A 26,673-nucleotide genomic window follows, 5' to 3' on the forward strand; every position below is an offset into this window, starting at 1 on the left:
TTCACATAGCACGTATTTTATAGAGATACTTCATATCTATGTGTTAGAAGAAAGTAACTACACACTCACAACAAACATATACTTAATACATTCAAACAATAATTGTATTAAAATCGTGTTTATGAAAGGGACTATACACTCATTTGGTCAGAAGATGATCAGACAGCACTACGGCTTGTAGAAGTAGTATTCTTCGGTAGATCTAGAAGATCTTCACAAAAACCCGACTCCTCGCGGGCAGAGCTTCGGCTCGGAAACTCTTTTCTTCTCAGGATCTTCGGGCTTCGGGATATTTCTTGCACGCAAATCGAGGTAAAACGGGAGAGAGAGGAGAGAAAATAGCAACCCTAAACGGTTGACCCTTCAAATCTATTTATAGGGCAAAATCTGCCCTTGCCACGTCGTGGCACCTTTTTCCACGTCATGGGCTTGATCGTCACTGCATGCATCATCGCAAGTTGCGTCTGGGGGACTCCCAGAGGTGTCAGAAGACCTGCCACGTCGTGGGCTCTGACATAGCTTTGGGGTTCGCGCCCCGAATTTCAGAAATTCATAACTTTCGCATACGAACTCCGTTTTCGACGTTCTTTATATCGACGCGAAGGTGAGATTATGCTCTACAACTCCCATTTAGACTCCGTTGGCTAATTTTGACTTCATTTTTAATATATTATAAATATATTACTTATATATTATTTTTAGTAGGCCAGGACAGGAAAACTCCGTTCGAAATTCATAACTCCTTCATCTGAACTCCGTTTTCGTCTATCTTTTTATCGCTGGAATACTATTGATGAGATCTTCAATTCTCATTTAGAAAGTTTTGGCTAAATATCACTCGACCTCAATCTCGAGTTTCGGGTTGCATACTGCTAAGGCTGAAACTTCGAAAAATCATAATTTCCTCATCCGAAGTCAGACTTAGACGTTCTTTTTATGCACGCTCTCAGTTTAACGTATTCTACGACTTTTATTTAGATCTCTAAGACCAAATATCGCTCTAAGGTAAATTCACTATTTACATCGCGCTGTGTCGTGCTGGTTCTTTCGTGAAACTTCGACAGGTCATAACTTCTTCGTTATAACTCGGATTTCGGCGTTCTTTATATGTACGAAATCCTTGTAACATATAATACAACTTAGTTAAGATTAATCCTTCTAAATAATCTTCCATCAAAAGTCATTTTTTTGATGTTTATCGTCTCTAAATTGACTAGCCCGGATCTACGGGCGTTACAAAAATGGTTGACCCGCCCCTGTGAAGGATTATGATTGTGATATCCTTTACCACCCGAGGAAGGCCAATATGGTGTTCGATGCTCTTGAGGATGACCGTGGTTACTCCGTTGTTGGAGCGGATTTGTGAGGCACGAGTTGAGGCTATGAAGGAAGAGCACCGTAAGAGCAAGCGTATTGTGGGTCAGGTGGCTTCCTTTGATTATGATAGCCTCAGATTGTTAACTATGCATCGGAGAGTCCGGGTTCCGTATTGGGGCGGTGTACACCAAGTTCTGATGGAGGAGGCTCACATTTCGAGATTCTCCATTCATCCCGGGGCGACGAAGATGTATGGGGATCTTCGTTCTGACTATTGGTGGCCTTGCATGAAGCGGGTTGTGGCATGGTACGTGGAGCGGTGCTTGACTTGCAGGAAAGTCAAGGCCGAGTATCAATGACCTCACGAAGCTTCCCAGGACTACATGCGGAGTGGATTCTATCTGGGTCATCGTAGATCGTTTGATCAAGAGCGTACATTTCATTTCGATATAGGAGAGTATTTATGCAGAGAAGTTGCCGAGATTTATGTCCGGGAGGTAGTGGCACGTCATGGGGTGCCGGTATCGGTGGTTTCGAACAGGGATGTTCGTTTTACTTCCAGATTTTGGAAGCGGTTTCATGAAGAGATGGGCACTTGTCTTCATTTCAGTACAACATTTCATCTGCAAACCAATGGTTCATAGTGACCTGACTATTCAGATTCTTGAGGATATGTTGTGTGCATGCGTGTTGGATTTTGGTGGGAGTTGGGATGCGTATCTTCCGTTAGTGGAATTTTCATATAACAACAGTTATCACGCTTGCATTGATCGACCTCCTTTGAGATGCTCTACGAGAGGAAATACAGGACCCCGATTTATTGGGGTGAGGTCGGTCAGCGAGTCATGGGGAGTACTAAGGTGGTACTCAAGACCATTAAGTTGATTCCGCAGGTTCGAAGTAGGCTTTAGACAGCTCAGAGTTGGCAAAAGAGTTATGCTGATAGACGCCGGTTAGATTTGGAGTTCCAGGTGGGAGATATGGTTCTACTTAAGGTGTCACCTTGGAAATGTGTCATCTGGTTAAGGAAGCGGGGCAAGCTGGGTCCCAAGTATATTGGTCCCTTCAGGGTTTTGGCTCGGGTGGGCCAGGTTACATATCGTCTTGATCTTCCAGCTGAGCTCAGTGAGATTCATAGCACATTTCATGTCTCTCAGCTGCAGAAGTTTTTAGTGGATGATTCCACAGTGGTACCATTGGAGGATATTCATGTGGATGACCGCCTGATTTATATTGAGAGACCGGTGGCGATTTTGGATCGAAGAATGAAGACCTTGAGGAACAACGTAGTCGAGCTGGTGAAGGTGTTGTGGTAGCACCGCAAGGGATCAGAGTGGACTTGGGAGCATGAGGAGGAGATGAGGGAGCACTATCCAGAGTTGTTTGGGACAGCGGACTTCGAGGACGAAGCCTGATCCAAGTAGGGGAGAATCGTAACACCCGACGGTTCTAAGAAAATATTTATTTAATTATTTATTTAATTTTTTAAATCAGCTATGTTGCTTTGGGCTTAGTGATTTGGGCCTTCTATGTGTGGGCTTAGTCGAGGTCATACGTTGGGCGTAAGACTAGTGTACACGGGGCGTAGTTGGTCTAAATGGATCACGGATGGCATGCACGTACACGCTACATACAAGGATGTACGCATAGCGTACATGCTCATACCCAAAAACCCTAATTGTAGGGTTCAAGCCCTATAAAATGTCATTAAGTCCCAAGTGTTAGCCTCCCTACCATCCCCTACTGTCCAGAAACCCTAAAATCGAGTCTTAGCTTCCACTGTTTAGTGTGTGAGCATTTGGAGAGCTTTTGGTGTTCATTTTTGTGCATTTTGAACGAGTTGAGGAAGCTAAAAGTTGCTTAGCATGAAGAGGAGGTCTTGGATCAAGAATCACCACCTTATTTTCCAAGCTTTTGAGGTATCAAGTTCTCATCTTGATTGCTAGATGATTAGATCTCTTTTTAGGTTAAATTGTTATGTATTTATCCATGGTTTGGATGGATGATGGGTTAGGACCTCCCAAACACTTATTCTTTTAGATCTAATGTCTTCATGGACTCCTTTGGCATAAAGGTGCCAGCTTTAGGGAGTTTAAGGGTCTCATGCTTTCATTAAGTCCTTGTTGAGATTTAGAGCTTCTTATGGTTATGCATGGACGTAAAGTTTGCAACTTTACGTGATATTTCAGCTTAAGGAGGTCAGATCTGCATTCTGGAACAGAGTCTTAATGGGTTTGGAGCTGAATCTAGAAGTTGGTTGAATTGGAAGAGTATGTTGGGCGTACAAGCCTGTACGCACAACATACAAGCCTTCGAGCCAGTACACTTAGCGTACCAGCTGCGTAGGCCCAACGTACTCAGTCTGATGGCATTTTTGATGTTGGGACTTAGGTTTGGGGCTCTTTTTAGGCTTAGAAGGTTAGGGTTTAGTTAGGCCATCAGATTTTGGGAGTTTTGGGTCAGGAACATTATTGGACCTTGGGATAAGTCCCATATGAAGAGAATGGGCCCAATTTGAAATTGGGCCATATGTTGGTTCTTGATTGATTGTTTAACTTCTAGGCCCATTTGATTGTGGTTATGGGCTTCATTCTTAGACCAAGCAAGGTTAGGGTAAAATGTTCTTTTCACCCTATGTAGGGATTTTTGGTTATGATGTAGATCCTAAATGTTAATTGGTTTTTATTTGTCACTTGATAGCTCGGGGAGCTATAAGACCAGCAGTAAGGGATCATTCGTTTCTTTCTACTTTTCGAGGTGAGTTTCCTCACTGGGTTTAGCGGGTCTAAGGCACCAAGGCCAACCCTTGATTGGTTATGTTGATGTACTTGTTGTCTGTGTGATACTTGTATATGTATGTTTATTGGGGAGGGGGGCGTTATGTGAGTGCAGGCAGAGCCCATATCTCATTAGGTGGGGTCCGTTATGCAAATGTGGGCGGGCCTGAATCTCATTAGGCGGGGCCCGTTATATGATATGTTTGGTATGTGGTATCCTGGGGAGCTCACTAAACCTTGTGCTTACGGTTTTAGTTTATGTTTCAGGTGCTTCTGGTTCCAAGGGGAAGAGCTCGGGTTGACTGCATCGCACACACCATATGGATTCTGTTTATAGGACATACTCTAATTTTTATGATGTTTGACATATTTACTTTATTTGGTTGTATGAACAACTTTTTGAAATACTGTTTTTACTTAAATCAAAAATGAAATTTTTGGGTCATAATTTTTGGATGTTTCACAAATAAGCTGGATCATCAAAATCAATAGTTTCATTTTTATTAGATGATTCACCAGGTTCAAAAGTTGGACCACCATCCATATTACAAACACAAGAACCTTAACAGACAAGAGATTCACACAAATAAAACAAAGAACATGCTAATCACAGAAAAAAAATCACAAAAGAATCGACACCGGGATTAACTCACTATAACGCTCTACAATGTAGCAAAGTTGTTTCGTTAAATCAGAATAGATCTAACACTAAAAATAGAAACAACATCCAAATGCCAATAATCACCTTCGTTTATAGAACTCTGGTAACATCCATAAAATCACAATAAATTTAAACTTTTAAAATCAACCCAAATTCATAAAATGTTTACAGATCATAGTTTTCAAAATATTTTCCAACATTAGAGTCTCCCAAAATCATAAGTCATAAACAAGAGGATATGTACGGTCACACCTTCGTCTTTCCACGGTCACCCGAAGTACCTGAAAAATAACCCAAAACTATAAGCCAACGCTTAGTGAGTTCCCCCAACGTACCAACACATAACATAAGCATAATAACAAACAATATGCATACAGAACCTTCAACCTAACCAGAATGCCGCACTGGCCTATAAACTATCTGGAACGCTCACAGAACCTTCAACATGACTGGAATGCCTTACCTGGCCTTCAACCTATCTAGACCGTTCTCTAGGCCTTTCGCCTGACTGGTATACCCCAGACCTGCAGTCTATCCAGGATGCCCTGGGTCTCGTGGCCTTCAATCTAAACTGGTCCACCTCAACCCAACCACATACAACATGTCGACATATACATGACAAATAAACGTACATATAATCAGTCAACAAACAATCAGACAGATCTTACAGATCACTAAGTATAGTATCATCCTATATACCAGGATACCGATCTAACAAATAACTAGAACACGAAAACATACTAACACATAAAATGATATCTAATCCAATGGGTCGGCCTTGGTGCCTTCTACCCGCAAGTACAGGGAGAAAACTCACCTCTGAATTTAAATAGTAGCTGATGAGGTCCCGACTCCAAACTTAACTCTAATTGATGCATAAGCACCAAAAAGACCAATTCTCAAACATAATCCAGAATACCCAAAATACCCCCATGGGTCAAACTAGGTCAAATGGTCAAAAAGTCAAGAAGAGCCAATTCAGCTGACCACTACGTCGTGGTAGCCCTTTACCTCGGCATGGTGTCGAAAACTACACACTAGTCGCAACCAGCCTCGCCACCACGTCGTGGTGGCCTTGCCATGCTGTGGTGACAAGTTTTTCAGTAGCTTAACGCATCCATCCATTTTCTTCGATTCTAAAGGGCCTCCAACTCAGATCTAGTCCATAATAGGGTCTAGATGGATAAAGTTTCCAACTTTATCCAGTAGAACCCTCAAAAGTGTACAGATCTCAACTTTAAGGTCCAAAACACTACATGGATTAAGCAATAATCACTCAATCCATATGGTTACTTGTCCAAAAGACCCAAAAGAGTCTCCAACACCAAACACATCATAAAATTTGGTGCTTTTCAGACATGCATTTCCAATGCATGTCTTGAACTCTTATTAGGCCAAAATAGGGCAAAAAGTCCAAGATTCCATGCATGGCCTCAAAACTCAAATCTAATTCAGATCTAAAGAGTCAAATGCTCCAAATGGCCTGGAGATTCATAAAGTTGCAAACTTTATAAAGTTCAACCTTCCAAAGCAACAAGGCATATAAAAAAGTGGACAAAATCTAGAGATCTATCAATTAACTCATCAAGATAAAGACTTTTTACCTCCTTGAGATGCTTGAGGAAGATAAACTCTTGGATCTTGGGCTCCCAATATGATCTTCCACCACCTTCTTCCTTCACAAGCACCAAAAACACACACTTTAAAGCTAAAAACTCACACAAGGGATCTAGGGTCTGCAAGGGATGATTTGGAGAAATGGAGGCTGATGGGAGAGAGGCTATGAGAGGTTAAGGAGTTTAAATAAGGGCTTAACCTTCTTTTTGCTCACAAGGCTCAAACTAGGCTTAGGGTTTCAAGAGAGGGTGTTGTAGAGGTGGAGGCTAAAAATGGAGTGGGTTTGGGGATGTTAAGGAGCTTATATAGAGCTCAAATCACAAAAATAGGGTTTAGGCACTGATCGCGTACACCTAGCATACTTAATTTATGTGACATCCCCAATTTCACGGCCAAAAAAGACCGATTTGTTTGTGCTTTATTTAAGAATCAGAGTATCTTTTTGAAGAATAATATTACGGAATTTGTTCCCAAAATATGATAAACATATTATCAAAGCATTTCTGAAGAATTGTATTTTAATTATATTAAAAACGTTGTCATTTCATTGTCAATACAATGCAGAATCATAAACATAAATAGTACAGACCTAACAAACTTCTAGTATTCTAATGGCCTATAATCCATAGATTTCTCATCCGATCATCACACTTGTGCTCTTATGCCACTAGCTGTAATACAAGAAATTGAGTGAGTCAGGCTTGGGAGTCTGGTGAGCACATAGGGTTTTAACCCACAATAATTAAATTCTTTATTTTCATCAAATCATTCAATGTAAGATAATTACCATAAGATTAATGTAAGATAATACAACCCGTTAGATATAAATATTATAAAAAATGTTATTTTTAAAAGAAAAAGATTTATTTTTATAATAGATATTATCCGTCAAACAAAAAATCATAAGATTAATCGCTAGATATATGAATCGTAGTGAAGGGTCCCTTCCATTTTACTATCTTGGCATCCCAATGGATGCATGTATGACGAGATCTTCTAGTTGGCTGTCCTTAATCAATAAATTCCATAATAAGCTCTCCTCATGTAAGGCTTGGAATCCGTCAATTAATAAAAAAAATTATTCTTTATAAGGCAATGCTTAGTAGTCTTGGTCTTTATTGGTTCTCGCTCTATAAAGCACCGATTAAAGTTATAATCATGTTAGAAAGTATAAGACAAAAATTCTTTTGGGTAAGGGATATGGATAAAAGGAAAATCCATTGGATTGCATGGAACAAAGTTTTGGGTCCTAGAGACAAGGGTGGACTTGATATTGGGATTCTTAAATCTCTCAACATTGCTCTTCTTGACAAGTGGTGGTGGAGGTTATGGGTCACGGGAAATGTTCTATAGAAGGAGGATATCACCGACATTCATGGGGTCGAGGATAGCATTGTGTTTTTGAGTTTTGTTGTGAATAGAAGAAGAGTTTAGTGTGACATCTCATTACATGTGGGTATGACCTGTTACAATATTGACATGCCTTCGTTGTTTGAAAATTACAACGGTAGATGGTGCCATGATTCATATGGTGTGCATTCAGCCTCTTCAATAAGAAAACGTATAACACTTAATTTGATAAGTAGAGGTATTAATATACCCTCTTCTTTATGTCATATTTGCAAAATCAAAGAGGAGTCTCAACTTGAAAAACAAACAAAGGGGTTCGGTGCGATTATACTCAGTTCCATATGGATATATGGAGGGTAAGAAACAACAAGTTATACAATGGCTTGGTGAAGTCAACACATGTCCTTTTTAATGCATGAGATCCAAATTTCTCCTATTATTAGATTAGAAATATATCCAAATGGGGTAGAAATGTTGCTTGGGATCTTTGGTGCTTAGATCGAAAAATTGTTTGTAATGTTGTTTTCAACTAGCATCTTGTCTGTTGCTATCGTTTAATAAAATTATTCTTGTTGTCCAAAAAAAGTTTATGATAATACAATCGGTTAGACATAAGTATTATAAAATTATTTATTTTCAAAAGAAGAAAAAAATATGTTTATAATAGATATTCTTTATCAAACATATTAAATATCATTAGATTAATGTAAGATATTATATAATCTTTTAGACAAAAATATTATAAAAACAATTATTGTTAGAAGAAAAAGAAAACTATTTTCATAATAGATATTATCTGTCTGACAAACAAAATACCAAAAGATTAATATAAGATAATAAAAATCCGTTATACATAAATATTATAATAACGGTTATTTTTTGAAGAAAAAAACTATTTTCATATTAGATATTCACTTTCAGACAAAAAAAAATATCATAAGATTAATATATGATAATACAATCCGTTAGACATAAAAATATACTAAAAATATAATTAATATTAAAAAATTAAAATAATATATTTTTTATGAATCCTTATATTTTGATTTATTTGCAAAAAAAAAAAAAAAAAAAAAAAAAAAAAAAAAAAAAAAAAAATCATATTCTATTGGTTATAGATTTACCGGGTAAATGGTCAAAATATAAATAATTGTTAGTTTTTGAGATTTGACATAATGACTTAATTATTAGGGGTCACATCCAACAAATTTTATAAAAAATTAACTGAAATATGGCAGAAAAGTTTTAAAAATTAGATTTTTGGTCTTTATTGAGAGGTTTGTATGTGGACAAGTCCCTGGAGTTAACTTCCATTTGTTTGTGGCTGTTAAACCCCTCACGTGCATTGCACACGAGGGCATAAATGTCTATTTACTTGAGGGACCATTTTACAATTCCTAAAATAAACTCACTTGTTACCGTCTTAACGCCACATTACACAAAAAAATATTCTAGGTACCTCTTCCACTTCCATCTTCTTCGTCATTCATCTTGAACGCAAAAACCTTAATTGAGATTTGGTCCAAGGTGTTTACTTGTTATTGCTTTTCAACTGTAAATGGTGTCCGTAATGTGGGCGATTAGGCCAAAAGTCGAGACGTATGACATCACAAATGAATATGGTTAGTTTCACTTATGCTCTGTGTACGAAATTTTAGTGGGTTCTTGATGATCTGAAGAACAGAGCCAAAAATACAAACATCTGACAATTTTTTACTTAATATTTTTTTGTATCTTGTAGAGCGTGTACCAACAATGTTCACCATAAAGCTACACCATGGTGAAAATTTTACCAAACTTCCAAACACAAAATATGTTAAAGGTGAAGTGCGATATATTGATTTAGTAGACATTGATGAGTTCTCAGTTCATGAACTAGACGTAATGATGCTAGAGCTAGGTTACTCCGTACCCCTATTAATATATTACCATTTTAGGATTCCTCATGAAGACTTGGATTTTGGTATTAGAGCTTTAGGGAATGATAATGATGTCTTGAATTTGGCTCAATATATTAGAGATAACAAGGTCATTGAAGTGTATACAGAACATGAAGCTAATGATCAAACACAGTTGGCATGGTATATGTCCTTGATACTCTTTGACAAAGTCCCTACACAAGTTTCACCAGAGTATAGAAGAAATGGAAGAGAGAACTCAATAGTTGGTCAAAGTTCTTGTGCCAAGAAGCTTCGTTTAGTTGAATTGGATGATGTAGTAGAAGATCAAGGTAGTGATCATGCTAAATTGGATGATGTTGTACAAGATAAAGGTGGTGAGAATCCTAAATTAGATGATGTGGTACACGATCAAGATGGTGAGAATATGAACATGGATGATGTGGTACAACATCAAGGTGGTGACCATGCTAACTTTGATTATGAAGACTTTCATTATGAATTTTTTTCATGATCACTTTAATCCTTTTGATGGAGAACATTATCAACCACCAGAATATGAGAATGTTGAAGACCATCAGTCTGAACATGAAAAGTCTGCTGATAGTGATGATCTTGGGCAACAATTAGAAGACCGGTACGATGAACTTGTTGATGATGAAAACAATGTATCAGAAGTGGAGGTGGATATGACTTACTTTAACCTTAATCTTGATAGGGATGATGGTTGTGTTCAAATGGATGGGTTTCATAACGGGACAAATGATGAACATGAGGACATAAAAGTCATTGACAATGATAGATTGGATTATTTAGATGAAGGGTCAGATGATGAGAGGAAAAGAAGATGTGTTCTTAAGAATTCGGCTAAGGAGAAAAGATGCAGTCTTGGCAATGTCCATAAGGTCAGTTTTTATGTTGGGCAAAAGTTTAAATCAAAGAAAGATTTGAAAGAAAAAATTAACATGCACACATTAGAAACTAGGAGGAATTTGTATTATAAAAAGAATGACAAGCTTAGACTTCGGGCATTGTGTAGAGGCGTAGTCCCTGTCATGAATGCAAGTAGGGTGGTGGGCCTTAATACCAAAAGTAAAAGCAAGGGCAAAGAGGTAAATTCAGATAAAGTCAACTGTAGTTGGTTCCTTCATGCTTCTAGGTCAAACACAGAATCTCCCTGGTTTGTAAGGACATTAAATGACAAGCATACTTGCCTTCAAAGTAGGAAGATTAGAGCTTGCACTGCTACTTTTATATCCAAGCGAATCATGGACCAAATCGACATGAATCTAGGGATTCCTCTTCGAGCATTGCAGGAACAACTTCAAAAGGACTTCGAGGTTGGTGTTTCTATTGACAAAGTATTCAGGGCCAATGACATTGCAACTAAGATCGTGAAAGGTGACTATACGAAACAATATGAGATCTTGAGGGACTATGTTCTTGAATTGCAAGCAACCAATGTTGACACAACTGTCAAGATTGATGTTTACAGTGAACATAACCCATCAAACCCAACTAGGAGGTTTAAAAGAATCTACATTTGCTTAGGTCCTCTGAAAAAAGGTTTTAAGGCTGGCCTCAGGGATCTTTTGGGTTTCGATGGTGCGCATATGAAAGGACCATTTCCTGGGCAGGTTCTAACAACAGTTGGGTTAGACTCTAACAATGGCATTTACCACCTTGCTTATGCCATTGTTCAGACAGGGAACAAAAGTAGTTGAATACGGTTCTTGTAGTGTTTAGGAGAAGACTTGGATCTTGGTTCAAACTCAAACTTTAGTTTTATTATAGATCGAAAAAAGGTATCTCTTTCTAACTTGTATTATTAATTAATTATTATTATATAAACTAAATACTTAATTATTGTTATTGTTGTAGGGTTTAATACCAACAATAGCCCAACTATTCCCATGTGTTCAGCACAGGTATTATCTCAGGCACATACATCAGAACATAAGAGTGAAATGGAAATTGAAAGAGTACAAGGATCATTTATGGAGATATGCAACTGCAACCACTATACATGAATTTGAACATTGTATGAGAGAATTTAGCAACTATGACAAAGAGGAATATGAATGGCTTAGAAAGATTCCTCCAAAACACTAGGTAAGAAGCCATTTCACAGGTACATAACTTAAAGTAAATTACTATATGTTAAATGTGGACTTGTACTTTAAACAGTATGTTGTTCTTTTTAACTGGCAGAGCAATCTCTGATATATTGTTAAACAACCTTCGTGAGGTATTTAAAAGCAAGATAATAGAGGGAAGAGATAAGCCTACCATAGGTTGTTTGGAGTATATTAGAAAATACTTGATAAAGAGAATCTGTAATGTTATGAAGGTGATGGACAAGGCAAAAGGGCCTTTTACACCTACTGCAACAACCATATTGGATGTAAACAAGTCTCATGCATCACATTACATTGCTAGGTGGAATGGGGGTGAGAAATACCAAGTCACTAGGGAATGGCAAGATAAACATGTTGTAGATGTTAGGAACAACACATGTACTTGTCGGTAGTGGGAGCTAATAGGCATCCCATGTAAACATGCCATTGCAACCCTTTATGAAATGACCAAGAACTCAGAGGATGTTGGTGACATTTATAGGTGGTTCAATAAGGTATAATGGTTGGATACATGGAAGAATGCATATTCCTATAAGGTAGAGCCCATAAAAGGGAGAATAATGTGGCCTAAAGGTTTGTGTCCCACCACACTTATCCCTCCAATACATCATAAGCAACCAGGTAGGCCTACAAAGAAGAGGAAGAAAAGTGAGGATGAAAAATTGAGTCAGAGTCAAAGAGGGAGTCAAAGTTAGAGTGGTAATCATGGTGTAAGTCAGGAAGAAGGCTATAAAGTTGGTCCTGATGGAGTTCAAAAATTAACAAGGAAATATGTCCGTGTAACATGTGCAAAATGCAAAAACAAAGGTCACAACTCAAGGACAAGAAAATGTCTAGGAGGTGGATGAAGGTGGGTTGCCAAGTTAGGTGGAAGTTGAAGATCAAGGTTGTGTTTGTTTTGACAGATGTTATTTGCTACTTTTGGAAGTGTTTTGATGTTATAAAACTTATGACTTATGGTTATTTTGGTTTTCATTAGTATGATAAGTATTAGAACATATATATGGTTGCATATTTTGGGATAATGTGATTGCACCATATGGTTGACAGTTTGGTTGATGTGTTTGTAGTGTATTATGTAGTTGCGGCCTTGGTTATTATGGTTTTTGGTTATTGTTGTGTATTATGTAATTGAAGTTAATTATTCAAATTAACCTTTCTTGTAAAGTAATTCCATAAAATTCACATTTATATCAGGAATTCAGTTACTACATAAACAACTTACTTTGACCTTACAAACAACTACAAAGAACCTAGGTCAAAGTACCAAAAACCATTAATCCACCAAAAAACCACACTTTTATCGATATTCAACAAAAAAACCCAACCCATTTCCCTAATACCTAAACCTAAACAGACCATATGAACAAAATCACAAAAAACACCCAACTAGCCAACAACGGAATCTTTAGAGTTGTGCACCAAGCTTGCATTCGGTTCATATTTCTAAATAGTCCAAGAATAATGACTTTAGACCTTTCACACATGGGGGAATCAACCCATACGATGAAGCGACAAGCAGAATCCGTCAAAAAGGGGAAAAACAAATGTTATTAGATTAAAAATCCAAATAGGTGCAAACAGATTTCTTTACCTTTTAAGGGCAATCATAGAAACGTCTGCTTGGGTTCTTCGGTGTCCATGAGAATTTAACAACATCAAACTTACCACAAAAACTTAGAACCACTGTGTGATTAACTAACAAGACGATCGATAACAAAGAGAGAAGAGAGAAGGAAGAGCAACTTGAAAGTTAGAGAACAACGTTTGGGGAAGAACTTGAACGTTGGGGAAGTCTCCATATATTAGTTCAGGAATTGTAAAAGTGGTCCCTCAAGTAAAAAGACATTTATGCCCTCTTGTGCACATGAGGGGTTTAACAGCCACAAACAAACGGAAGTTAACTCTAGGGACTTGTTCCATATAAAAACCTCTCAATAAGGACCAAAATCTAATTTTTAAAAGGTTTGGACCATATCCACAAAAAATGGCAAACCACAGGGACCATTTTTGCATTTATATATATATGGCAAAATTGCAAAAATGGTCCCTATGGTATGCATTTTTTTGGGGTTTTAGTCCAAACCATGACTTTTTTGGATTTGTAGTCCTTTTGACCTAGTTTCGTTGCGATTTTGGTCCCTCCGAATAGTGAAATGACTGTAATACCCTTGGGGTACTTATTTTCCATTTTTTCTTTCTTTTTAAATCTAATACTACTATTTTATTTATTTTACTAATTAAAAAACAAGAAGGGAGCTCCCTCCCCCTCCCTTTCTCTCTCTCTCTCTCTCTCTCTCTCTCTCTCTCTCTCTCTCTTTCTCGTTTCAATACCTAAAGATACAACCCACCATCATCTTCTTCAATATCCTTGTCTTCTTCATAAAACCCAACTCCTCACCACTATATATCCTTCCGGCTACCACAAATCAACCACCAACATCACGATCAGAAATCAAGGTTTGTGCAATCATCCTTACTCATGCTCAAATCACACACACACATACACACACACACACACATATATATATATATATATATATATATATATATATATATATATATATATATATATATAAAGCTCACCATCAGCTCCTCACCGCCCCTTTCTTACAAATCTGGAATGTCACTCACCTTTTCAGTGGTTATTTAGATTTCAAGAAGGTTCCCCGAATCGTTTCCTTATTCAAAATCCGATTTTGTTCTTGTTATCTCTAATCAATCAATGGAGTTTTTCTATTAAATTGGTTCATCCACCCTTTGTGCAAAAGAATTTAGTTCATTTCCTGAGTGAATAGCAAAAGAAGGGAGCGATTAAATTACTGGAAATATCAACAAACCCAATTTTTTTCCAAATTTGATTGAATTCGGAAGAGACACACTTAACATATTGGATGCTAGATTGAGATAGGTGATGTTTGGCAGAACGAATAAAGTAGATGGGGGTGTTCCAATTAGTGAGTTGGATGACAAGTCGAGATGATAAAGCTTGTTAAGTTTTCCAAATTGTTTAGGAATGTTACCCGAAAACGAGTTATTGCTTGAAAGAATTGTAATCACTCCTTTAGGCAACAATGGAAGTTCAGAACTGTTGTGATCTTGGTAATTGACGAAGGAAAATGACCTGTTAATTTGTTGATATTTAAGATCAAAAAGGTAAGATTTGATAACGATTCGAACCAGTCAGGGATAGATTCATTGAAGAAATTTCCATCCAATGTTAAAGTATGAAGCTTTTGTAATATTGAAATGTCATTTGGGACAGAACCAAACATACAATTTGAGCTCATATCCAAGATTTCAAGTGAATGGAATCTATGGATTTGTTGAATGCAAGGTGTTGAAGGACCGAGTAAAAGAAATAGGAAGAAATGGGTGTCGGAAATGAGAAAAAGAGAGAGAGAGAGAGAGAGAGAGAGAGAGAGAGAATGTAGGCCCCATAATTTTTATTAATAATACTTCAAATTAAATAGCAAAAATCATTAAAAAAATATATCAGAAGGGTCTTAGTTTTCTGAGAAACCAAAAACACAACGAAACTAACTCAAAATGGCCACCAATCCAAAAAAGTTGTGGTTTGGACTAAAACCCCAAAAAAATGAATACCACAGAGACAATTTTTGCAATTTTGTCTATATATCTATATATATATATATATATATATATATATATATATATATATATATATATATATATATATATATAAAGCATATTAAAGCATATTTAGATATATAAATTAATTTAATCAAATATATAAACATGCAATATAAATATAAGGTATAAACATAAATATTTTATTTAAAACTGATAATTTTTTTTAATAATAAATAATAATAAAATCAAATAATTATTTTTTTGTAAGAAAATTATTCGCCCGAAGAGTTATTTCTCGTCGCCGCTTTGCGCGGGTACAGATCTAGTGTGTGTGTGTGTGTGTGTGTGTGTGTGTGTATATATATATATATATATATATATATATATATATATATATAATACATTATAAAGGAAATCTCACTGTTTCTAAAAATAACCTCAATATAATAATATTATTTTCTTAAGACGTCCAAACGATTTAGCCAATTGTACAAGTAACAACCAATAAAATAATATTAAATTTATAACTTAACCTTATTTAGGTGGAAAAGATAGACAAAGATTCAAACTAAAAATATATTATGCCTAAAATAAAGTTAATAAATCTTTATCTATAGTACCAAATAAAAAACGTGTCCCATATATTGTGAAAAATTTTAAATCCTAAACGGCGATTCAAAATTTAAAATTGAAGGTTACAATTTCGCTTTTATTATTGAGGTTAATACATGGATAATAAATTAAAATATGTCAAATAATATTGATTATAATATTTATCTTTATTATACAAAATACACAAAAGTACTAAGTTAGTTATTAATATAGATTATTAATATAAAGTGAAAATGACCAACAAAGTTATTCCTTTTCTTTTTTGAAATTTAAAACTTCTAATTTTTAAATAAAGTGGTAATAAAAATTATTATACATATATACACGTCATTTATATCAAATCTGAAAATAAAAATTATCAAAAAATAATTTCAATATGAAGAAAATAAAACTATGCATTTTACATGTTTTTTATTATTATTTTTATATTTGAAAATATTTAACATAACAAGAAAGTAAGTCTTAAATAAAAACAAACTGAATGATTAATAATTTTTGACAATAAAAATCAAACATGTCCAATAATTAATCGGAAACCAACTATTTTAATAATACTATATTGATTAATACCCCATAAATTATTAAATACAAAGTCTTCCTATTATAATTTAATATGTATACCACAAAAAAAAAATAGAAAAATATGGATAATATAAAAAAAAAATCCTGTAAAAGGACTAGATGTGTAATTTGTCCTATTATTTAAAAAAAAAAAAACAAAAAAAAAAAAAAAAAAAACCTCGAAAATTTAGACATATTTTGATTTTAATAAGAAACTACCTATATGCTTTTTACCCAAAACAATAATATAATTTTATTTTTAACACAAAATAATAATGCAACTTATATGTTAAAAGAAAACAATATACAAAATATTTTGAAACTAAAAATCGTACATTTATTTTTGACGAAAGATAATAATAATTTTTTATTTTTAACCCAACAATGCACATAGCTAGATCTACTTCATTGTGTTATTTCTAGATTTTTATATGTTTCCGTAATGAAACAAATCTTCGCAAGAAATCTATTTATCGAAGTTTTTAACTTTCGTTTAAAAACTATTCATCGAAATTAAACTAATTGCTGAAACAAAGTTATTGACGTCCGTCGCATTGCGCGGGTAGACGGCTAATATATAAATATATATAATTGTTTTGGGTTTGGTAAAAAATTGAAATAAAATATGTCAGAAAAGAGAAAACAACGATTGGAGGTTTTCTTGGTTGTCTATCATTAATTTGCCAAACATAGTAAAAATAAGGTTTACAAAATTTGAACCTGAACGCAAGGATATTCATTCAGTTAGAGGATCCCGCTATTCTCTCAGATCCATATATAAATACTTGTAAGCTTATAATTCACGAACGCAATTCATATGAAACCTCTCTTCAAATCCAAACCCACCATGACAAACCCTAATCTCTTATCACTTGCCCTCCTTTCATTGCTTTCCTTCATCTCGATATGCAGTGTAAATGCATCGAGAAGATTGGGTATGGTCTATTGTATATTTCTGTTTTATTTGAGTAAAATGTTCAATAATTACGTACCATTAATTTGGTCAAAACACATGGGTGTCGATGCCTCGATGGCTTTAATGCCAGACGTGAAAGGAAATTCCTAAGTTGGTATATATGTGTGTTTAGAGATTAAGAAGACAGCTAGATGTAAATAAACGAAAAGAACACTCCGGCCACCTGAATAACATTACGTTGTTCTTTCTCTTCCAGAGCTCCATCATCAAGAATCACCTGCTTTTTAATTACCAATGGCGTCGCCTTGCCCCAGGCCTTGTTGATCACAGTTCTTGGAAAACTTTGAAATGACTTCTTTGGGTCTTGAAATGCAAATATGTTGTAACAATTTTGTAGAGTATATAGATTTTTTTTAGAAAATGTTTTATTAAAATCTTTTGAAACACCCAAGAAACAAGGTTTGATCGCGTTGTTATCCATAGATTAATAATATGCACTTTTATTTAACGTTTAGTTATTATCCATATATAGGGTTGAGAGAGGGTACAATTAATATATACGTCTATACTGAGTCTAACAAGAAACCCAAACACAATTATGTCTTAAAAATCAAAATGTGTAATGACCGGATATATACGATTTTCTTATTCTTCTTTATAATTATAATATACATTTTCTTCTTATACGTCAATATATACACATCTTGTTAACTGCATGCATGCAAATCTGAAACTGACAACCGGCCATGCACTTATTTAACAGCGGACGTAGACAAGCAATTCGGGTATGCAGCCGGGGCTCCAAATGAACCAGCGAAATGGGGAAGTCTTAGGCCGGACTGGAAAACTTGTGAGATCGGAAAATTTCAGTCTCCTCTTAATATCGACACCAAACAAGCACAAATGCAACCACCCGACTTGAAAATGGCTTATAAGGACGCACCTGCTAAACTTGTCAATATAGGCTTCTTTCTTAATGTATATAAACTCAGTCCTAGCTCTTGTTTACATATTTACATGTTACCGTCATCATTATATATTGTTATTGTTTCAAGTTTTCTAATTTTTCAGATAGAATGGCAAGGAGATGCCGGAGGAATATCAATAAATGGCGTAAATTACAACCTAGTTCATTCTCATTGGCATTTTCCCTCTGAGCATACTATTGATGGGAAAAGGTAGTACGTGTTTTGTAGCATGCTATGCTCACGTACGTTTTTTTTTCTTTTTTTTGCACAGAACTCTCCAAAATTTAACTGCTTTAATATGCGTATGCATGCTTTCTTTATATAGGTTTGATGCCGAACTACATTTGGTTCATAGCAGCGAAAAGGAAGAACTGGCAGTTATGGCCAGCCTTTACACCATTGGACAACCTGATCCCCTAATTCAAAGCGTATTTAACTCTCTCTCTCTCTCTCTCTCTCTCTCTCTCTCTCTCTCTCTCTCTCTCTCTCTCTCTCTCTCTCTCTCTCTCTCTCTCTCTCTCTCTCTCTCTCTCTCTCTCTCTCTCTCTCTCTCTCTCTGTATGTATGTATGTATGTATGCTTTTCTAGCTGAAATCTAACTATCTAAGTATAAAGACAAATATATGATTCACTGGTTTAATTAATCGATGCAGCTGGCAGACAAGATGAAGGGGCTTACTGATACCAAAGGGATTGATGTAGGGACAATAAGTGCAAGTAATATAAAGTGTGGGGGCACAAAGTATTTCAGATATATCGGTTCGCTTACAACTCCTCCATGTACGGAGGGTGTCACTTGGACAATCGCAGAAAAGGCGAAAACAATTTCACAAGACCAAATCCAAATGACTAAAGAAGATCTCGAACGTGTAAGTCTTGCTTTTCATTTTGCATTTGACTTAAATATATCTAAAACATGCATGTACATATCGCCAATTTGTATATGTGCAAATAGGTAATGCATTATGCATGTGATATATTAATTGGGTCATTATAAATAAAAGTTTAGATTTAACTGTTTTTAAGCTTGATTAAGATGTTCTTTTGGGGCTAATCACTAAAAACCAAAAGCAGAAGCAGGTTACGTACGTCATAAATGACGAGTCTTGAACAATATATATCACTAATAATCATACTATATTATAGAGGATGTATTTTTTCTTTCACCATATTCATTTGAAATTCTCATTTATTTTTCTTTTCACCAGATTCATCTGAAACTCCCATGACTTTTCAATTTTTTTCTAATAATGATTATAAGTTGGTTAATAAAATTAAATAAATATCAAACCTAAAGTATAATCATATATAAACTAAATTTCAATATTAAAAGAATATATTTAGTTTCCTTATAAAATTATGTTTTTTTTAACTTTTTACATGTTATACTTAATTTATTAGTTTTAATATATTGTTGGATGTAAATCATTATCATTTTAAAGTTACAATTTTTGAACAATTTCTATAAAATATTTAAATTATAAACTTAAATATAAAATTACGGGACCAACTTAAATATAAAATTTTAGTTTAACATAAACCATTCAAATAATATTTTGTAAGCAGTTAAAAGTGATAAATTATAGTGTATTTCTAATAATGATTACAATTTGGTTAATAAGGTTAAATAAATATCAAACCTAAAGTGTAATCATAAATAAACTAAATTTCAATATTAAAATAATATATTTACTTCTACTTTATTATAAAGTTATGTTTTTAACTTTTTAACATATTATACTTAATTTATTAGATTTAATATGTTGTTGTATGTAAACTATTATCAATTAAAATTACAACTTTGGAACAGTTAGACAAAATACTTAAACTGTTAATTTAAATATAACATTACAATGTCAACTTAAATATAAATTTGAGTTCCATTTAAAAAAATCCAAAGAATATATTTTGTGAATAGTTAAAAATGGTAAATTGTAATGCTAAACGCAAAAACTAAATTATAATATCAGTTTAACTATAATATTTCTTAAAGATATTTGTATAATCATTAAAAGTTTTCAAATAAGTAGCTTAAAATAACTTACAATAACATGTTAAAAATAACTCTATATAAATGATTATATTGTTACCCTTAAAATCAAAAAACAATGTCTGTTATTTTAAATAATTATAATGATATAAATTAAAACGTTAAAAAAATAAATTTTAGAAAATTAATTAACAATAACAAAAACTATAAATAACATTAAGCCATATATTATATTTAATTTTATTCATGAATAACTCGCGGGTAGAAGTCATTTAAACGGTTGAGATTATATAATTATAATAGATGTATATATTATCATATAATTCAAAATAATCAATATATTATATCAATTTAGTATACGAATTATGATATATCAAATTTAACAATGTTATTGTTATATTTAAAAAAAACATATATTTGTAAAGATTTCAACTATATAGGTGTTTCTACGCAACGTGCGGGCATTCGCCTAATTACCTAATATTCAAAATGCATTTCATTCACAGAATTGCTTTTTCCATGGTCTCCTACACTAGAAATATCCTTAAAAATTCATATTTTTTACACACGAAATTGATGTCAATGTTGCAATAAGAAAAGAAATTCATATTCTTGTAGTTGGGAGTGAGGACCATTGATAAAATATTATAAAAGTTCATGCTTATAACAACTAGTGAAATTTTATGATTTTAACATGACAATTGGTTAATTTAGTTAACCCATGTTTGAATTATACATATTTCAACCTTGGGGTAGGTTGATGTTAAAAAAAATATATGTCATATACTAAAGTTATAAAGAGTCTTCATTTTGACTTTAAATTTCGAAAATGGAATTAACATTTTCTCTGAAATCTGAAAAAAGTATATCAATCAAAATTTGATTAACTAGAAATGGAATAAGGTTGTCCTAGACATGCTACAACTAGCTTATTTTTCGAGTTATTTTATATTATTATATTTGATAAACCAAAAGGTAGCTGACAAACTAATTTATTAAGACGTTAGCTTTATAAAGCTATTTAAACTAGTTTATAAGAAGTTTTTTAAAAAATTATCGAATATATCTTTAATTAATTATAAAAAGCATATTCTTCTAAATATCTTTTTATATCATTTTATATCTTCCAGCTAAGTTTTTACCAAATGTCAATTTTTATCAGTTATCTTATAAACTAGCAACTAGTTTTTCAGCTAACAACTAGTTTTTAAGCTATCAAATAGCTTTGTTTAGCTATCCGCTAACTTTTAAGCTAGTCTACCAAACATAACCTAAATAGTTAATGATCATTAGGGACGGATAAAAATATTTGATATTATAATTATAAGAATATAAAATGACTTGTTAATTTTTTTGTTTCTCTTTTAGGAATTTCAAGAAAATTCAAGGCCAATTCAGTTATCTGGAGAAAGGTCAATTTTGCAATTTGATTTACCTAGCGAACAATAAGAAGAATGGTCAACTCTTGGATAACATTTTATATGTAAAAGTTAAAATTTGTAGAAATATTCATTATGTTTTATTAATTTTACATCTCTATGAAATCCAAGATTATGTTTTTGCTCATATTTTATTCTTCGTATTGATTACAATTTACAACACACACACACACACACACACATATATATATATATATATATATATATATATATATATATATATATATATATATATATATATATATATATATCCTTGTCAAACTCCTCATTGTCTATATCCTTTTTTTATATATGTTTTTGTTATTTATATTTAATTTATGTAAGTATAAAATGTTGTTTACAAATGTATCCAATATTTGTTTGTAAAGAATTGTTGCATGAGGGTAGAATTATTCAAGTCTTAAAGATATTTGGATTACGACTCGCTTCTTCTAAACTTCAGATGGCACACAGGTCTTACCTGTACCCAGTTGAGATTCGTAGCATATAATGTAGTTTGTGTGCATATGAGCTCATTTTCACTAATTACTCACACATACACTCTTCGTTTTCTCTCCATTTTTAGGGTTTCCTCCTAAGCTTTCGGTCATTGTTCTTATGTTTGTAATTTCTATTCATTTCTTAATTAAATTGAGAGTACTATAGGTTGAGTGTTTTAGTGAGGATTTTTATAATGAGTTATTGAGTGTTGTAGTGAGTTTTCAATTGTAAGTTCCTTCAAAACTAACTGATTCTCACTTGCAATAAAATAATTGTTGATGTTGTCGTATTTTAGTGTTTTATTCATGGTATCAGATCGAGGTACTGCTTGTTCTTGATTTTTTATTATTTCGCATCTAGATGTAGATATGTTGGTTTTTGGTTGATTTAGGGTTTCTATGTTTTTCTGTAAGTCTCCTGCTCGATTGAGGGTTTTTGTGTCTCCTTGGGTCTGTTCTTAATATCGAAGGCTATCGATCGTTATGCAATCCTTTTTGTTGACATTGTCATCTCCAGTAATCCTTTGTCACAGTGTTTAGTAATAAACATCTAGGTTAACTATTGTTATCCTAACAGCCAATGCTAAGTTTCTGCGATCATCGCTAAACTTGTGTAAACGAGTTCTACAAATGGAGGTGATCCAGGGTAACTGAATGCCTTTCTGCTTCAGTGTTTAATTTTGTTGATCTAATGAGTCTACATTGATGCTTGCAGAGCTTTTTGTGGAATCACTATAGGTTTTGCATGCTTGTTTTGTGTTTGGGTTTATCCTGGGTTGATTTATTTATGCTTCTATGTGAGTGTTTTTTTGTGTATATCTTATGTTCTTAAGTTTCTTGTCTTGTTAATATGACTGGTAGTACTCTTAACACTGGTGAATCGTCTAATAAGAATGAAACTAATGATTTTGATGATCCTCTTTATTTGCATAACAATATTGTTACCACTATTATTAGTTTTAAACTTCTTGGAACTAAAATTTTTAGGATATGGAGGAGCTCTATGACAAAAGCTATGAAGGCTCGAAATAAAATTGGATTTGTTGATGGTACTTTTGTTAAAATGAAGGATAATCATGTTAAATCACTTTAGTGGGATAAAGTAAATGCTATAGCATTCTTGGATCTTAGGATCTCTATCTATGTCTATATGTGTTGGGCATGCTTGTTCTAAATTTGCTCTTGATGTTTGGACTGAACTTTTTGATACTTATGATGGTTCGGTTGTGTTTAACTTACATCAGCGTATTAATTCTCTTACTTAAAGTGGCTTAAGTGTTGCTAATTATTTGATGCTTTTTGAAGGAATTTGATGGTCTTACTAATTTGACTGATTGTACTCGTGAAGCTGCTAGTTTAATAATCATTCAAAGTTAATGAATTTAATGTAGTTTCTCAATGATTTAGATAACTCCTTTAGTCAGGTTAAGAGTCATATTTTGCTTCTTGAACCTTTGCCTAATGTGAAAACTGCTTTTTCAATTGTTTCTAGAGAAATTTTTTGTAACTGTATCATCTAATAGAACTTAATCTTCTGGTTTTTATTGGTAAAGTTAGTGACACTAGGAAATCTAAAGGTAGAAATCAGATTTTTCAATGCAAGCATTGTGGTCTCAAAGGTCATACCATTGAGAATGAGTCTTCTAACACTTCTACATGCTCTGTGGATAAGGTTGATAAACTTTTTTCTTACTTCTGATCAATATTCTAAAATCATCTCCCTTCTGAATGAGAAACAATTTGCTGATGAGATGTCTTCTAATGCCAATATGGTAGGAATTTCTTGTAATAATGTGTCTCCTAGTAATAATAATTGGGTTACTGATTCATGAGCAAGTCAACATATGACTACTGCTGAATCACAGTTAGTTAATACTGTGGATATTTCTAAGTTAAATCTTAAAGTTGATCATCCAAATGGATCAATTGCTAGACTTAATAAAATTTGAAGTATGCACTTGTCTAATTCTATGTCCTTACTTGTTGTACTTGAACGTCATTCTATAGGAAATAGGCGGTCTAGTCGTGAATTTAAACTACCTCAAAATTTGAATGATTATATAATTGAGGGAAAGTACAAATATGGTATAGAAAGAAATGTTAGATATGCTTTTCTTGATTCTAAAAATAAATGTTTTGTTTCAAATCTAATTAAAATTTTGAACCACAAACTTGTTTTGAGGTTGCAAATGATCCAAATTGGGTCAAATCCACGAATGAGAAAATGGAGGCATTATATAGGAATCATACTTTGATAATGACTGATTTACATCCTAATAGAAACCCTATAGAATGTAGGTGGGTGTATAAAATTAAATACAAGTCAAATGGAGAGGTTAAGAGATATAAATCCAGATCGGTGGCTTAAGATTACAATGAGCAAGAGGGAATACACTATGAGGAGACTTTTTCTCCAGTTGCCAAAATGGTGACAATTAGAATTGTTATTACTCTTAGTATTAGTTCAAATTAGTCTTTATGTCGGTTTGATATTAACAATGTTTATCTGTATGGTGATTACGTTGAATATGTTTATATAAGTCTGCCTATTGGATATCATTCCAAAGGGGACAAAAGAGTTTGTAAGTTGTTAAAATCTCTATATGGTCTAAAATATGCTCCAAGAAAGTGGAATGAAAAGTTATGCTCATTTCTTTTTTATTTTGGATTTTTTCAAAGTATAAATGATTTTTCTTTATTTGTTATAAACATAAATGATACCGTTGTTGTGTTATTAATTTATGTTGATGATATCATTTTGATTCGAAATAATTTGGGTGAAATTAACAAAGTTAAAGATTTTTTAAAATCAATAAGGATTTAGGGAAGTTAAAACTTTACCTTGGAATTGAGGTTATAAATGTTGATAATGGAATTTGTTTGTCTCAAAGAAAGTGTTGTTTGAAATTGTTACATGAATTTGGAATGATTGAGTGCAATACTAATAAAACAAATCTTGATTCTAATATTGTTATAACAACATATGGTGTTGACAAATTTGATTCCTTGTTAACAAATGTTAATGATTTTCAAAAACTCTTTGGAAAATTGATCTATTTAGCTATAACCAGACTTGACATATCCTATATTGTTTAGGTTCTTAGTCAATTTATGCATATAGCCCCAAAAAAATCTCATTTGAGGGTTGCTCTTAGGTTATTGCGTTTTTGAAAAATAATCCTAGTAAAGGCATTAGTATTACAAAATATTATTGTTTGTCTTTAAAAGGCTTTGTTGTTGCTGACAGGGCAAAGTTCCTGGTGTCACGTATGTTTGTAACAAGTTATGTCGTGTTTCTTGGTAAAAAAATTAATTTCGTGGAAAAGCAAGAAACAAAATATTGTTTCTCGTTCTTCCACTGAATCAGAATACAAGGGTCTTGGCTCAATTACTTGTGAGCTTATTTGGGTCTTAAAGGTTTTATTTGATGTTGGAATAAAAGATCTTACACCTGCTCCAAATTATATATTGTGATAATGATTATGCCATTAAGTTGGTGTTGAATTCATTTTTCACGAAAAAAACAAAGCACTTTGATGTTGATACTCACTATATAAGGGAAAGGTCTCAAAGGAGGTAGTTCGTGTTGTTAGAATTGCTTTCGAAGAGAATGTTTCAGATATTTTAACTAAAGGGTTAACTTATGGTCAGCATGATTATTTATGTAATCAGATGGGGTTGATAGATCCTTTTATGCAATAATGATCAGTTTGTGTGTGTAGGGGGGTTGAAATATGAGACATTTCTCCTAGTCAAACTCCGCATTTTCTATATCCTTTTGTTTATATTTAATTTATTTAAATATAAAACATTGTTTACAAATGTGTCCAATATTTTTTTGAAAAGGATTGTTGCAGCATGGTAGAATTTGTCAAGTCTTGAAGATCTTAGGACTACTCACTTCTTCTAAGCTTTAGACGACATGTGGGTCTTGCCCGTACTCGGTTGAGATATGTAGTATATAATGTAGTTTTTGTGCCTATGAGCTCATTATTCACTGATTACTCATACATACACTCTTTGTGTTCTCTCCAATATAGGTTATAGTGTTGTAGTGACGATTGTTGTAATGAGTGATAGAGTGTTGTAGTGAGTTTTTGGCTCTAAGTTCCTTTAAAACAAATGATTTTTACTTTCAATAAAAGAATTGTTGATGTTGGCATATTTTAGTGTTTTGTTCATATATATATATATATATATATATATATATATATATATATATATATATATATATATATATATATATATATATATATATATCAAGGTTGTAAAAATCGTTCGACGGTAGCACGACGGTCGACTAGTGTTAAGGGATTAATCGGTTTTGACGGGAATTAATCGTTGATTAATCAGCGA

At 33.4% G+C, this 26,673-nt stretch overlaps 1 protein-coding gene across 1 annotated transcript; it reads left to right on the plus strand.

The window, feature by feature from the left end:
* The first annotated feature begins 17,320 nt into the window (after positions 1-17,320).
* LOC145070018 (alpha carbonic anhydrase 4-like) lies at positions 17,321-21,958 on the plus strand. Its single transcript, XM_079016936.1, has 6 exons — positions 17,321-17,460; positions 18,205-18,419; positions 18,513-18,619; positions 18,735-18,837; positions 19,063-19,278; positions 21,768-21,958. The coding sequence occupies exons 1-6, from the start codon at positions 17,343-17,345 to the stop codon at positions 21,846-21,848; spliced, it is 840 nt and encodes a 279-aa protein (XP_078873062.1). The 5' UTR covers positions 17,321-17,342; the 3' UTR covers positions 21,849-21,958.
* The last annotated feature ends 4,715 nt before the right edge of the window (positions 21,959-26,673 follow it).

Source organism: Lactuca serriola, chromosome 8, assembly GCF_051521515.1.
Source record: "Lactuca serriola cultivar US96UC23 chromosome 8, Lser_US96UC23_V15, whole genome shotgun sequence".
In the NCBI taxonomy this organism is placed as follows: domain Eukaryota; kingdom Viridiplantae; phylum Streptophyta; class Magnoliopsida; order Asterales; family Asteraceae; genus Lactuca; species Lactuca serriola.

Coding starts and splice junctions, on each gene's coding strand:
- LOC145070018 (XM_079016936.1), top strand. CDS start 17,343: ATGAAACCTCTCTTCAAATCCAAACCCACCATGACAAACCCTAATCTC. Junction 18,620..18,734: donor CATACTATTGATGGGAAAAG/GTAGTACGTGTT, acceptor TTCTTTATATAG/GTTTGATGCCGAACTACATT. Junction 19,279..21,767: donor CTAAAGAAGATCTCGAACGT/GTAAGTCTTGCT, acceptor TTTCTCTTTTAG/GAATTTCAAGAAAATTCAAG.